This window comes from Drosophila mauritiana, chromosome 2L (genome assembly GCF_004382145.1).
Source record: "Drosophila mauritiana strain mau12 chromosome 2L, ASM438214v1, whole genome shotgun sequence".
Classification (NCBI taxonomy): Eukaryota; Metazoa; Arthropoda; class Insecta; order Diptera; family Drosophilidae; genus Drosophila; species Drosophila mauritiana.
Genome location: NC_046667.1, coordinates 8,118,918 through 8,131,758, shown reverse-complemented (window position 1 = coordinate 8,131,758; position 12,841 = coordinate 8,118,918). Strand labels below are relative to the sequence as shown.

General features: G+C 40.9%; 1 protein-coding gene and 1 non-coding gene across 3 annotated transcripts in view; one reads left to right on the top strand and one right to left on the bottom strand.

Annotated features, from left to right (window-relative positions):
• The first annotated feature begins 83 nt into the window (after window positions 1-83).
• The window catches only part of LOC117151056 (tyrosine-protein kinase Btk29A), a 41,131-nt gene continuing 28,373 nt past the window's right edge, over window positions 84-12,841 (top strand). Inside the window, exons 1-2 of one of the 2 annotated variants that reach the window (XM_033318276.1) lie at window positions 84-307; window positions 2,711-2,980. In XM_033318276.1, the coding sequence (XP_033174167.1) occupies window positions 2,729-2,980 (252 nt within the window). In that variant the 5' untranslated portion in view covers window positions 84-307; window positions 2,711-2,728. Of the gene's footprint in view, window positions 308-341; window positions 619-2,710; window positions 2,981-12,841 lie in introns of those variants that run through there. The other variant, XM_033318275.1, reaches the window with a different exon arrangement.
• Window positions 10,265-10,337, bottom strand: Trnak-uuu. Its single transcript has one exon. It is a non-coding gene; the product is annotated as a tRNA-Lys (tRNA).

Here is a 12,841-nt window from a genome sequence, read left to right as displayed (position 1 = left end):
GTATACTCTTGGTATTTTAAGAGTAGTTATTTTCAAATCGGTATATCTCCCTACTCGAAGTGCGGTCACACTGCAAAGAAGTTGCGGCGGCGCGTTTAGTTTCGTATTAAATCGTTACTATTTAATTACAGTTAATTAGTGTAAACAAACCGATCAAACGTAGATACAGCTGCCACGTGAATAAACGGAAAAGATTCTAGTTAAAGCGATCGCGAGTGCAACTGCCATGGGCGCCGCTAAGTAAGGAATTCCAGGAATCCTACGTTGCGCCTGTTGCTCCTCTCCCGCTCTCCAAAATTGCGTGCAGGTGTGTGCGGGTGTCCGCTCGTCTGTGTGAGCGTCTCAGCTGTGCCTGCGTTATATATTGTTTATAAAGTTTTTTTTTCGCAGTATGCAAATGCTGAACAAGCCGGTCGGTTGATATTTCGTATTTACTCTCGTCGCCGCGCAAACGAAAGTGTTTTGTTATTGTTGCGTTACCCGTTGCGTCTGTCCCCTCCAATTGGAGAATTGTGATTTGTTAGTGGTGTGCGCTGCTGGTGTTGTTGTAGTTGCTGTTATTGTTGTTGCTATGCGGTCGGGTCATTGCTTCAAATTGCTCAATCAACGGCACTTGTGGTAAGCTGGTGAACTGGCACAGTTATCAATTTTATTCCTCCTTTCTGTCCCCTTTTTATCGCTATCGAATTACATACATACTTCTTTTGTTCTTTGTCTTATCAGCATTTATTCAATTGCCCAGCAAGCTGCGCTTGAAACTATTGGATTCTCGTTAGGTCTGATAAGAAAGGCGAACTCAGTGCTCAATGCATTCTAATCAGACGCCCTTGTGTTTGCATTCTCTGAATGCATTTCCTATGTCGCATTTTCAATTTTAAGGCATTATAATAATAAATCAATGTTAATTTAAATAATTTTTCTGCGCCACTGATTTTATTAATCAGCGTATGGCGACTCTAGCTTAAATTAACAATAGAAACATCTTATTGAGATATAAAGTAACTCAAAAATTGATTTCAAAATAGACTGAAATTCTTGCTAAGGTCGCAGATTCTCCAGTTGTCTTCTTCCACTAGAAAAAGCGCGACAATAAACAAAAATTAAATGCAAAGTAGAATACAAACTAAGCGCGACCATTTGCGTGGCGAAATTCAAAGTCAAAAACGAGTTGCCAGGCCACGCCCGCTATATGTATATATATATACATATATATACTATATGTATGCATACAGCCCAGGTCTTTGGGCCTCTCGCTCCACCAAAAAGATTTATGTACACATTGCGCCTTCTGCCTTTTCGCCATCCTTTTTTTCCTTTCTGTGCTTCGGTCCGTGTTTATTTTATTACTTATGGCCATGCGCGTTGCGCTCAAGATTCTGATTCTCTTGGCCCCTCTTTCTACGCTCCATTCGCCCATGCCCCCGCACTCCGCTCCTGTTTTTGTAGCGGCTCTGCTTGATTAAAGCGCGAGGGGGTGTGTGGCAGGAGACGGGGAGAAGGAAGAGTGGATCAGAAGATCCAGCCAGTTGTTGTTGTCGCACGAGCATTTGTCGCTTTGTTTCGCTCTTTTGCAGACGCGTCCGTTCATGTTCCTTGGAGATCAGGAGCGGATTTTTGAATCAGAGAATTCAAATCATATCTTCATAGGAAACTAGTTTATAGTTATAAAAAAAAACTAATTTTTATTAAAAAAAACACGTTTTATAATCATCATTAATAAGTTATTTAAATAAATCTATAATTTAACCATTCCCGAATTTAGAGCACTTCGCTCCTGGAGCCTTTCCTGCGTCTTGTTAGCTTTTGTTGAAGTGTGATAATGCCAGAGATCGTATGGTGGCTGCTCCTCCGCTTGGAGCCTCCTTTTCAACGGCCCGTTTGTTTGCGTACACGCTTCTCGCTTTGCAACACGAAATGGCAGTTGTGGGGACATGGTGGCAAAGGGAAGCGGCCAGAGTTGTGGGGAATATGCCGCTTTGGGGGCTAATCCTTTAATCCGCTGTGCGCGACTTCAAGGTCAGCAAGTGATCTTAACTAGTGTATACATACATATGTATATGCATGTATGTAGTATATATCTGCTGTCTGCTCGGGGGCTAATTAATTGTCCGTTTAATCGTTCGATTTGCTGCCTGCCCGACTCGTCTGTCCACTGGGCTTCCCCTTCCTTGGCTCCACACTTCTCCATTAATAGGCAGTATACAGTATCTGTAAATGTATAACTATATTTTCCTCCACTTTTCGCCATCCCATACTGATTGATGCCAAGCGGAACGCCCACGGCAATTAGTCAACCAGGTAACTCCCAGTGCTCCAATGTTTCGGTGGCCCCATGTTCCACGGTCAATGCCTCGAGGGGCGCTGCAAAAAAGATTCGCACGCCCACGCCCCCCAAAAATAGATTTATGGCCTTGCCTCTGCAGAGTGTGTTGTAACCAATCTTTTTCGGCGAGCGCTTCTAATTTTAACCCTCTGTTTGCCAATGCGACATCCATTCTGACGTACCACTAAATGGCCATTAAACTATTTAAAAATCTTGATTTCGCCAATGAAATGATTAAATTTATCATTAAATATTGTCTGTTTATACGTTGTCACTTCTATGGGTTAATACAAATATGTCTTATATCGAAGGGTTAAAATCATTTTGGCTTGCGTGTAAATATTAACATTGATTTTTGGTTTGCTAATATGTTTCTTTGCTTTTCAGACACTTTTTCTTGTCAAGATGATGGGCACAAAGCATCGAAACTCACATGTCAATGGCAGCATTAAGTCATCATCATCGCTGCGATCGAGCAGCAAATCCTTTCAGGCAAAAATGGATCTGATGTCCGAAAGGCTGTACGATGTCGTGAAAAGCGGATCAATGGTGAAAAGGGCTCAAAACAAGAAGCGTTTCACCCCCGTGAATTACAAACATCGATGGTTTGAGTTGACCAAGCGAACTTTCAGCTACTTCGATGTGGAAAATGTGGAGGTGAGTCATGCAAATGCGTACAGCATTTCGGCCAACAGGTTTTATTTGGCCAACACTAATTCGGACAAAATAATGAATCAACATAATTTAAGCTAAATTAGCGAACACAAAGAATGTAGATAACAGCGAAAAAACAGAAATATTACGTAAATATTTTTATTCGAGTTAGATCGGTAGAATCAATAAACTAATAGAGCTTATCTATGGTATAAGTAGATAATATGATAATAATTAATGGATAATCTGGAAATGGTGTTAAACACCTTATATAAGTAACGGTGGATAATTGCTATAGTATGTTCACTAATACTTCAAAAGGTTCTTATCTGTATGCTACAACGTATTTTGATTATCTTGTAAAAATAATAGATGTAGATAAAAAGATAGATAGATAATAATATTCCTTCATTTTATGAATACGCTTTCCAAAATGCACATCGGAGTTAGTCAGTTGTCATCCCGGCTGACAATGACAGATCTCAGGATTCGAAGGACCGGGAACTGAGCCCGCTTTGAATTGGCCAAAATGGTAAATTGAGAAGGGGTCCTTTCATTATGCATGTTCAAGTGGGCGTCTCATCTTCATCGTCGTGCCTTCGTCATTTATTGCGTCGCTATTACGGCACCTAGCATCTCGCAAATTTTCACCATCCGGCGCCCGGGAAACTCAGCTTACTCTGCTCCGGCGACCGGCTGCATTCGTTTCAAAACAAATGTGGTTTTCGGTAGAAAAAAGTCTCCAATGCGCTCGGCTTGGAACGTATACGTACCACCGTTTAGTCCAGTCTCCGGCTGGAAAGTAAGCACTGTGGGGGTTGGAAAATACACACACAAAAGCAGCTGTTAGCCGGCACAATGTGTGTGAAACCCACCCTCGAAAGTCCTTGGGTGTAGACTACGGTGTCGTCCTATCCCGTTATGCCGTTCCAATTGGAAGCGGAGTTTCCCTTGAGTTTCCCACTGAATATCCTGGATGAAGTTCAGTAACCGTGGCAGGAGTTTCTATCCTGGCCTCGTCGCGTGTGGACGTGCGTTAGATTTTCGCATTTAATATTTAATCAAGCCCAAAGAATGTGTTTTAGTTGTTTTAAGAAAATATCTTACTGATTTGCATGACATTTACGAATAAGCAAAAGAGTGTGTTAAAGTACAATACTTTCCAAATTACAAACATTTTTCTAATGCGCCGGCTGCTACCCTTGAAAATTCGGTTGGTTTTCAGCGGCTAAGTGAAACCACCCTTATTTACCCTGTTAATAACTGTATTTAAACAAACTTCTATCTCTACTAAATCACAAAACAGATTCGAAAAGTGCAGTGCATCCTATATAGATGGCCGAAAATAGGAAAACACCCAGATAAAACATTTAAATCGCAAATCCTTTCCATGGCGTCGTTGGAAAATTTTTTGCGAATCTAACCGAAAGCCAACGAAAAAAAAAGAGAGAAGAAAACGCCCCACCCAAGGCAAAAGTTTTTCAAGTGTATCCAAGCTGCCTTTGTGTGCGTGCGTGGTGCGTTTGTGTGTGTGCGTGAGTCCCCGTGTTGTTGTCGTTGTTGTTGTTGCTTTTGCTACTTTTGCCGCACCCCGAATTTCGAATTTCGTGTGCCTGTGCCTAAATTAAAAGGATTATCCTGACGCCCAAAAGGACGCATTTTTAGTCGTAGGTAAGCATTGAACTGAAAGGGAGAAATCCCCACGGGAGTTACTAGTTTTATGTGCCAAGTTTGAATATCGTAATTGAATTAGATGGGGTTTTTCCTTGTGGGGAATACGCCTAGAATTATGCAATAAATAAATACATTTTATGCCTGATTGAAATTTATTGAAATTGAAAATAAGTTGATTACATTATAGCAAACACTTCTCTGATAAGTTAATATCTTATATAAGATATCACTCCTTCATTAAAATCGAATGATAGATATATCATTTTAAGTATTTTCCATCTACTTGAACCTCAAAGGAACCTTCCTAAGCTCCTTTCAAATTTCAGGAGACAACCGACAGTCGGGTGTCAATCACTCCTGTCACACGATCCCATCATTTTCCTATACATTTATTCATTTCGCTGGTTTTCCTTTGGCACTTTTCTTTTGTCCCTATTTTAAGGGCTGCTGCGGAGTTCGGGGGTTCGATGAACTCGTGTAGAAAATGTGCAATTAATTGATTGATTCGCGGTAGCTTCTTTGTGTGAGCTCCCACCCACCCCGATTCAACTGAAGTTGATGAGTATGAATCCAGCTGCCTGGCACTCTTCAGTCTGCCCGTCTTCCTGCCTGCTTGTAATCCAATGTCCGAGCCTGTCATGTTTATTGGGGTCAGACCCTTGGACGCAGGGCGCTCTGATTAATGGCTAGCCAGCAACAAGCGCTGAGCCGGCCAACTCATCCGAGTAGCCACCCAGTCATTGCACCTATACACTAGCAAAAAATGAGCAAGTAAGTTATTTGCTTTAAAGGGGATCAATATCAAAGTCAAAAGCGTTGCCTCTATAAAAGAAGCAACTTTAAATAATATTAAGTGCATCACTTATGAATCAGCAACAACTTTATCAACTTTGTTTTCCTTCTAAGCTTAAGTTTCAGATCACTTTCTTGCTACTTTCCTTGTTTGTTTAATGTTCAATTCATTGCTTAATTAAAAAGTAATGTACTAGAATTTATTTTTGTATTTTTCCTGATTGTACTCCCGCCTGGTCCTCATCATCATCGACAGCAGCAGCACCTTCATTGTCGTAGTTGTGTCATTAACCTGTCATAAAAATCGCAGCTTGGGCCAGGTCCCAGTTACAGTCGCAGTCCCACGAGTGCCAAAGGGGTGAAGTGAACTGAAGTGAAGAGCTGGGGTGAGGGGGGTCTGGGATCTGGGATCTGGGGGCTGTAGAGCCTAACCATCCTCTATGGCTCACCGCCGTGGTATGCTAATTGAAGCTGGACTTTTTGTTTGCCAACACTTTGCAGTTCTCTACGCTCGCCGCTCCATGGCAATGCGTTCGTTCTGCTCTCAAATACATTTCGCACAGATTAAGGCTGTAAATAACAATTTTCCAAAAGGAGGCGGGTCGCCACGCAATCCGCGTTAAATGGGGAAATGTGCTGGGGGCGAAGTGTGAATAACGAATGTGGGAATGCACTTTCCATCGGAGATGTTAAGAAAATTAGAAGCAAGATTAGCATATTAGAACAATCTGCATAACAAACTAGTAATATATGTTTCAGATGAATACGGAATTGTTATTATATATATTATTCAATATTTTCAAGTGAACCCAAAGACATTTTCCCTGACTACTTGATGTATTTATAGCTTCGAGAGATGACTATATAATGTGCATATAATAATAATACCCTTTCCCCATATCTATTTTAGAGCCCATGGCCACTGCCCTTTGGCTAATGGAGGTGCCATGTGGCATATGGTTGGGCTGGAGTTCCTTGCCACCTTGGCTCGTAAATGGAAATGCTGTAAATGTAAATGCTTTCACCATTATTGATGTTCGCCTGTGAGAGTGTGCGAGGACTAATCCTGTCCGGTAGCCACAACGCAGCGAAAAACATTTTTTTTACGACTTTTCGGGCAGTTTTTATCTTTTTTTTTACGGCCTGCACTCAAAAGTATCTTTTGCAGGATGAGAACGCGGCCTAGAGCTGCTGATCAATCTACCCCACAATTGTGAGCCATGCCCAATTAGACATTCAAATTTATCACTTTTTTTTTTTCGTATTCTACCCCGTTTTTTAAGCCGCTTCGGTGAAAGAAAAATAAGTGCCTCTGTCTTTGGTTCCCCCCTTTGGGGGATTATTACTCATCGCATGCATTTTAAAATTCTTCACGAATTGACACCTTTGGGAGGCCAGCGCCGAATGGCTTAAAGCTGATTTCGTAGAATTACAAAACCCGCATCGCTCGTCTTCCCCATCCAACTCCTCCTCCTCCTCCACCAATGCTGACAAATTAGCGATCGAAGCTGAATATTTTTTAATATGTTGGGTGGTCCCGTTTCCAATCGCCGTCTTTATGCCTTTATAAATCTTCGCGCTGCATTTTATTTAACACGAAATTGGCGCCAAAGCCAAAATGTTTCTGATAAGCCACGTCTTCCGTTGGGGGGGGGGGCAACTTGACTCTGACATATGTTAGCCTTCATTTCAGATCCGAAAATGATCGGATGGCATGACTCTGTTCCTCCTGGACCTTGGAGCACAACCTGACTTCTCTTGCGGTTGCCAGTTGCAGTGGCACATGACCGCAGGCTAAATGACCGAGAAGTTTAAGCCTGATTACAGTTACTTGTTTAAGGATGCTACCGATTGTTGTGTAGGGCATATAAGGATAACCACTCTTTTTGTAACCTTGAACGTAATGTGATATGTGTGAGCTCATGTTTTTGTACACCCAAAAGCAAGCAATCAATTTAGGAGGGTATTAATAATTCTTGGAAACAATAATCCCAAATTTGATTCCCCTTTCCAAGTGACAGCCCGACATATGCTGACTAATTACAAGCACTTTTCGAGCCATTTACATGTGCACATATGCTCAATACGTTTCAATTGTGCAGAGACCAAGCCCTTTTCGTAAGCACTTGTAACAATTATGAATCACAATCGAAAAGGTAACACTCCAGCTACAGCGGACTCGGATTCGGATTCGAACTGTAACTCGAACCGAGCATGATGGTAATAAAATTATAAGGAAAACCTGTTGGACAATTGGTGGTCGGTTGGTACATGATTTGCCTATTAACGGATATAAGACAGCGAGATGATGATTCATTCGATGAATGGTGGAGTTTTTTTTGGTGTTATCCCTCGTGTCTTGAATGCCAAATGAAGGTTTTGCAGCGTCTAATGAGTTGTAAATCCCAGAAGGAAGAGCCAGCAGCGAGCCTAGGAATATATACCTTTTGTGCCTGGACTCCAGACGTCGCATTGTCTGTTGGAGCTTAAGCTTTTCATGCTTCATTATGCTGCCTTGAATGAATCTCTCCTATTCGTCCTCCGGTGGCTCCCTTTGTTTTCCTTCGCCCACGAGCTGACATTGAGTTATTACATCCAGACAGGGCAGGCAACCGACTCTCAAGTTGGCCGTAAACATAATGCCCAGTTCCAAATCAGTTTGCTCCCACAGCAAGTGGGCCTGAGCCTAAACACCTTTTACGCCTTATTATCGGCCAGAGACAATAAACCATCGTTTAATTGGAATTAAGTTCGAAAATAAACGCCTTTCTATGGAAAAACTAAAAGTCTTAAGCGTTTTTATTGGCATTATCGCTACAGCTATTTCCGCTGTTAATTTAAAGCTCACGAGCCATCGAATCAAATATCAAAAATGAGAAAAAACACAGCAGACCCCGAAAAAACAAACCGATCCCCAATAATTAGAAATCAAAGCCGGTTTCATCCAAATGTGTGGTACAGTGCGGTTCGTTATCATAAATACTAAATAAGCTGGGAAATAATAAAATAAATAAGTTAAGCTTAGGCAAGTTTCATAGTTGGTTTAATGACTTAAATCAAGATAACAATTATGCAGTTTTTTTATTCCAAACCAAGTTCCATACTTTTTCGAAACGCACTGTATCTGAAAGCGATTCCGAAAACTTGTCTACTTTCGTATTCAATAGTGTTATCATGAGAGATGGTCTGAATGGCCAGACGCAGACCGCAAACGCGACTTCGGTCGCCGAGTTCCAGATTGTCGAGAGCTCGCTCGTAGCTTCCCCCTTTCCACCTTTGTGGTTGTTGATGATTGATCTTATCGCGGCCCGCTCGCCCCGTGAGTCATCATAAAAAACACATATTTCTCTTCTTCAGCAGCAGCAGCAGCATCTGTAGCCGCAGCAGCCTCAGCAGCGATCGCCATAAGTTGTTAGCTGTTTTGTACTTTATGGCCTTTTGGCGGCGAAATAGGGGCGGTGGATCGCATAAGGAGTGCGGGAGGGAGGGGTAGGGGGCAGGGATGGGTTAGCTTCATAACTCAATGTGGGTTGTCGTTTCGGTTCTGTTTAAGCTGCGTGCGATACTTACTTTCCTCCGTTTTTTTTTTGGCCCACACAAAGGCCGTTGCTAGAGTACTATGGAACGAAACGTAAACTCGGACAGTAAAAAAAAAGATGCTTTCGACATGTGGGAAAAAATGTAATTACAGCGAATGTTCAAAATTACTTTTTCAACTCGATGAACATTTACGACTTGGCATAAATCATTAACACAAGGAGCTTACGTTTTCAATAGCTTTGTGCTAGCTATTAAATGTACTTATTAACTTACTTTTAACACAAAAATCGATTGCTATCTTAGGCAACCAGGATTGTAACAAAACAAAACAAAAAAATATGCACAAATTTGTTTTCTTAGTTTTATTGCATTTAAAATTAGCCATGTTTACCACTGTTCATCAAGCCATTCTTATTAAATGCGTAACTGTAAAATCATGCGAGCAATTGTCCAAGCAAAATATTCACATACCGCTTGAAAAATGTCAAAATGATAAATGACTTTCGCCGTTTTGCCGCTTTTGACTCCGACTAATTTCCGCTTCCAGTGCAATTTCGCCAAATCAAAATTCCCTCGAATCTGTCGTGTAAAAGATCCCGATATGAAAATGCAGCCGGCGACTCAACACTTTTTTTTACTGACTTTTACCGACTGCAGCATAGGATCACATGCAGGCATGTCCAGTGATTCAATCTGCTTGGCATCCACCCCATTTCCGGTTTCCATTACAGTTTCCCAGGCAGCTCTTTCACCCGCCATGGCGGAGTGGTCACCGTCGTGGGTCTTTCTTTTTCCATTTTTAGTTTTGGGGGGCGTTTCGCAGTCATCGGTCAGGAATTGGCGCAGACACTGCGTTTCTGTCAGAAGGAGGAGGATTCCAGAGTTTCGACCCAGACAAATTGCCCCGGCGGCCGTTGCTTGTGTTCACTGCTCCAGTATGCGGTTGCGCCAGTCCAAGCTACAGTCTTACCCAGATAAAGTGAATTTTATGGCAAAACGTAACGAAAACGTAGCCTGACAACGTTGGTCTCAAATCCTTGATTATTGCAGTTCTCTCTTGTTCACTATTGTTATCCTTAGTGATTCGTTTAATCGAAGCTTCACTTTAAATCAAAGCTTAACGCCCTCTTCCTGGCCTAATTATGTTGTTGCACATGCACATTTTTATGAATGAATCACAGCCTCCAGCTCTTTCCCACAGGAATGAAAAATATTTATAAAAATGAATTAGTCTGCGCTGAAAAAAGTCATGGAGCTAAAAAGTGAACAAAAAAGATTTTTCGCCCGAGCAGGGACTTGAACCCTGGACCCTTGGATTAAAAGTCCAATGCTCTACCGACTGAGCTACCCGGGCACATGGCAACAGGCTCGCGACAAGTGCAATAATAGCAAAGCTCGCCAAAATCAAGAGAACAATTCTGGCGCTCTGCCATTCTGTACTCTCTCTTTAAGTTGGTTGTTGTTCCCAAGTCTATCATAAATTTTAATAAATATTACTTTTCTCTATATGTATTAAATATTAAATTTATTTAAATACTTTAGTATGTCCTTCATTAAGCAGGAATATTACATGTATTAAATATTAAACTTATTTCCTTATATTCCTATTTAGCTGAAATATTATCAATACTTTATTTCGTTTCTATTTAAGAAATTGATGTTTTTACACTTGTTTGCATATGCATAAGTGCACTGTTGTATTTTTAGAGAATTAAACCAAGCAAATATTATAACCGAATAAAAATCTAATTACCTGCATCGAAATTCCCGCGTTGCTTAATCAGTAATATTATTCTAGGATTTTATGAAAAGCCTAGACCATGAAATTTATAAATGCGCTACCGCTCAAAATCGAATTCGAAAATTAAGCCGATTTGGTATTGATATCCCAATTAGAGTTCCCATTCAGGACAGATGGAAAAGCAGATGAAATGCAGTGAACGACCTCCTCAACGATTCGCCGATGTCTGTGAATGGGATGCGGCTGGAGAAATGCATTTATCAAAACATAAAAATAAACACGAATTGCTTCGGAAATAGACAAAGGGCGCAGCGACCAAATGTTGCCCACAAAATAACGAAAAGAAGGAATTTGTATGTGCGTACATACATATGTACATATATATTTAAACAGCTAACCAAGCAGAGGAAAATGCTTAAGAATGTCCGTGCGTAGGGGTACATACATATATGTACATATGAATGTACATGTGTACACTTTCGACTATGGCTTTTCCTTCGTTTTCCACAGCTGTCAGAGAAATACCCTTTCCTTTCCTTCTGCGTGTTGTAATTGCTTGATATTTGGTTAGATTTCGAGGGATAGGAATTTTTGGGATTGGGGGTTTTCTTTCGGATCCACTCGCCGCTGACCTTATGACTGACAATTTCCTCAGCACATTTATCTCTTTGGGTCCCCTGCTATCGCACTTTTTGTTCCCCACTCACTTTTCAATTATTCCTCTTTTCCTTTGTCTCAGCGGCAGACAAGTTTTCCATATGTGTGTGTTTGCTTAATACGTTTTAAGCGCTTTTTAAGCGTTCAAGTCACGATTTTCATATTTATAGAGTTTGTCGAGGAAAAGCGGTGGGGAGTGGGGTGGATCGCTGATTGATCAGCTGTATATATGTTTATGTGGATGTGCAAGCTCTTCTTGATGCCTATCTGGATTCGATTTTTCTTCTCCACTCTGTCGTTGTCTTTTCTTTTCTATAAATTTAATTATTAGGGTTGCCCGAAGGCAACTTTGAACTTTGTCTTATCGTTAATTACATCGCCAACGCTTTTTCGTTTTTCCCAAGATTTCCATGGGTATTTCTCTCATTCTGCGACCCAATGATGGATCACTCCCATGTGCTGGGGAATTCCAGCGAAATGGCACTTCATGCTTTGGTGACTTTTCTCAGGACGTTTTTAACTCACTAAAGTATAAGAAAACATCTCAAAAATATCATCATCTCAAAAAAAACATCTCAAAGTTTTTCAAAATATATATAATATGATATGTAACATATATAATTATGAAAATTGCATATTAAACGAAATGTTTTTGTAACTACCTTTAACACGCTTTTAAATACCATATTTTCCACAATCATTTTATCATTTTCAATGTGATGTACGGCGTGGAGTTTAATGCAAATTAAGCGATAAAACCACGCAGAGGAAGTGAAGTTTTTCTGTTGACAGGAAGAGGCGAAGACAGCCGACATAGATGAACATGGAATGATTTAGCACAAATTACCCACACTAAAATTAATTACTTCGTCTTGACCAGAACAGAACAGAACATCCCGAGTCAACCAACCGTGTCCTTTTGATGGCTGGGAACGAGCACCGAAAGAGCAGCGAAAACAACTGAAACTATGGCATAGGAAAATTTTCGTTTTCATTGGAAAAATGCATAAATTTTCCACGAAACTGGGGAATGAGATGCAAGGCAAGGAAACAACTTGGCTGTCTTTGTTTACATACTTCTTTTAACTGAAATTTATCGCCCGTCGCCGCTCCTACGCGTGAAATTGTAATAATTAAGGAAAATAAAAAAAAACCGACGAGGTTGGGGAAATTGAAAAACCATTACGCCGAGGCATTTTGTATGCTCGGTTTTCTCTTTATTACAGTTATAATTTATTTGAGGCGATTTTTCAATCGCACTCCACATGCGGTCAGTTTAAGAAGCGCTCCCTCGCAGTTGCAATCAATCTTAGGAATTGTCAGGGGGTTCCCCCACTCTATAAACATATATATATATACATTTAGTTTCCCTCGATCAATCGAAGGGAACATGTGTGTACACAGTACATATCTTGCCCGATTCGTTACGCGGCTCAAAGTCGAAACGAAATGGCATTTGA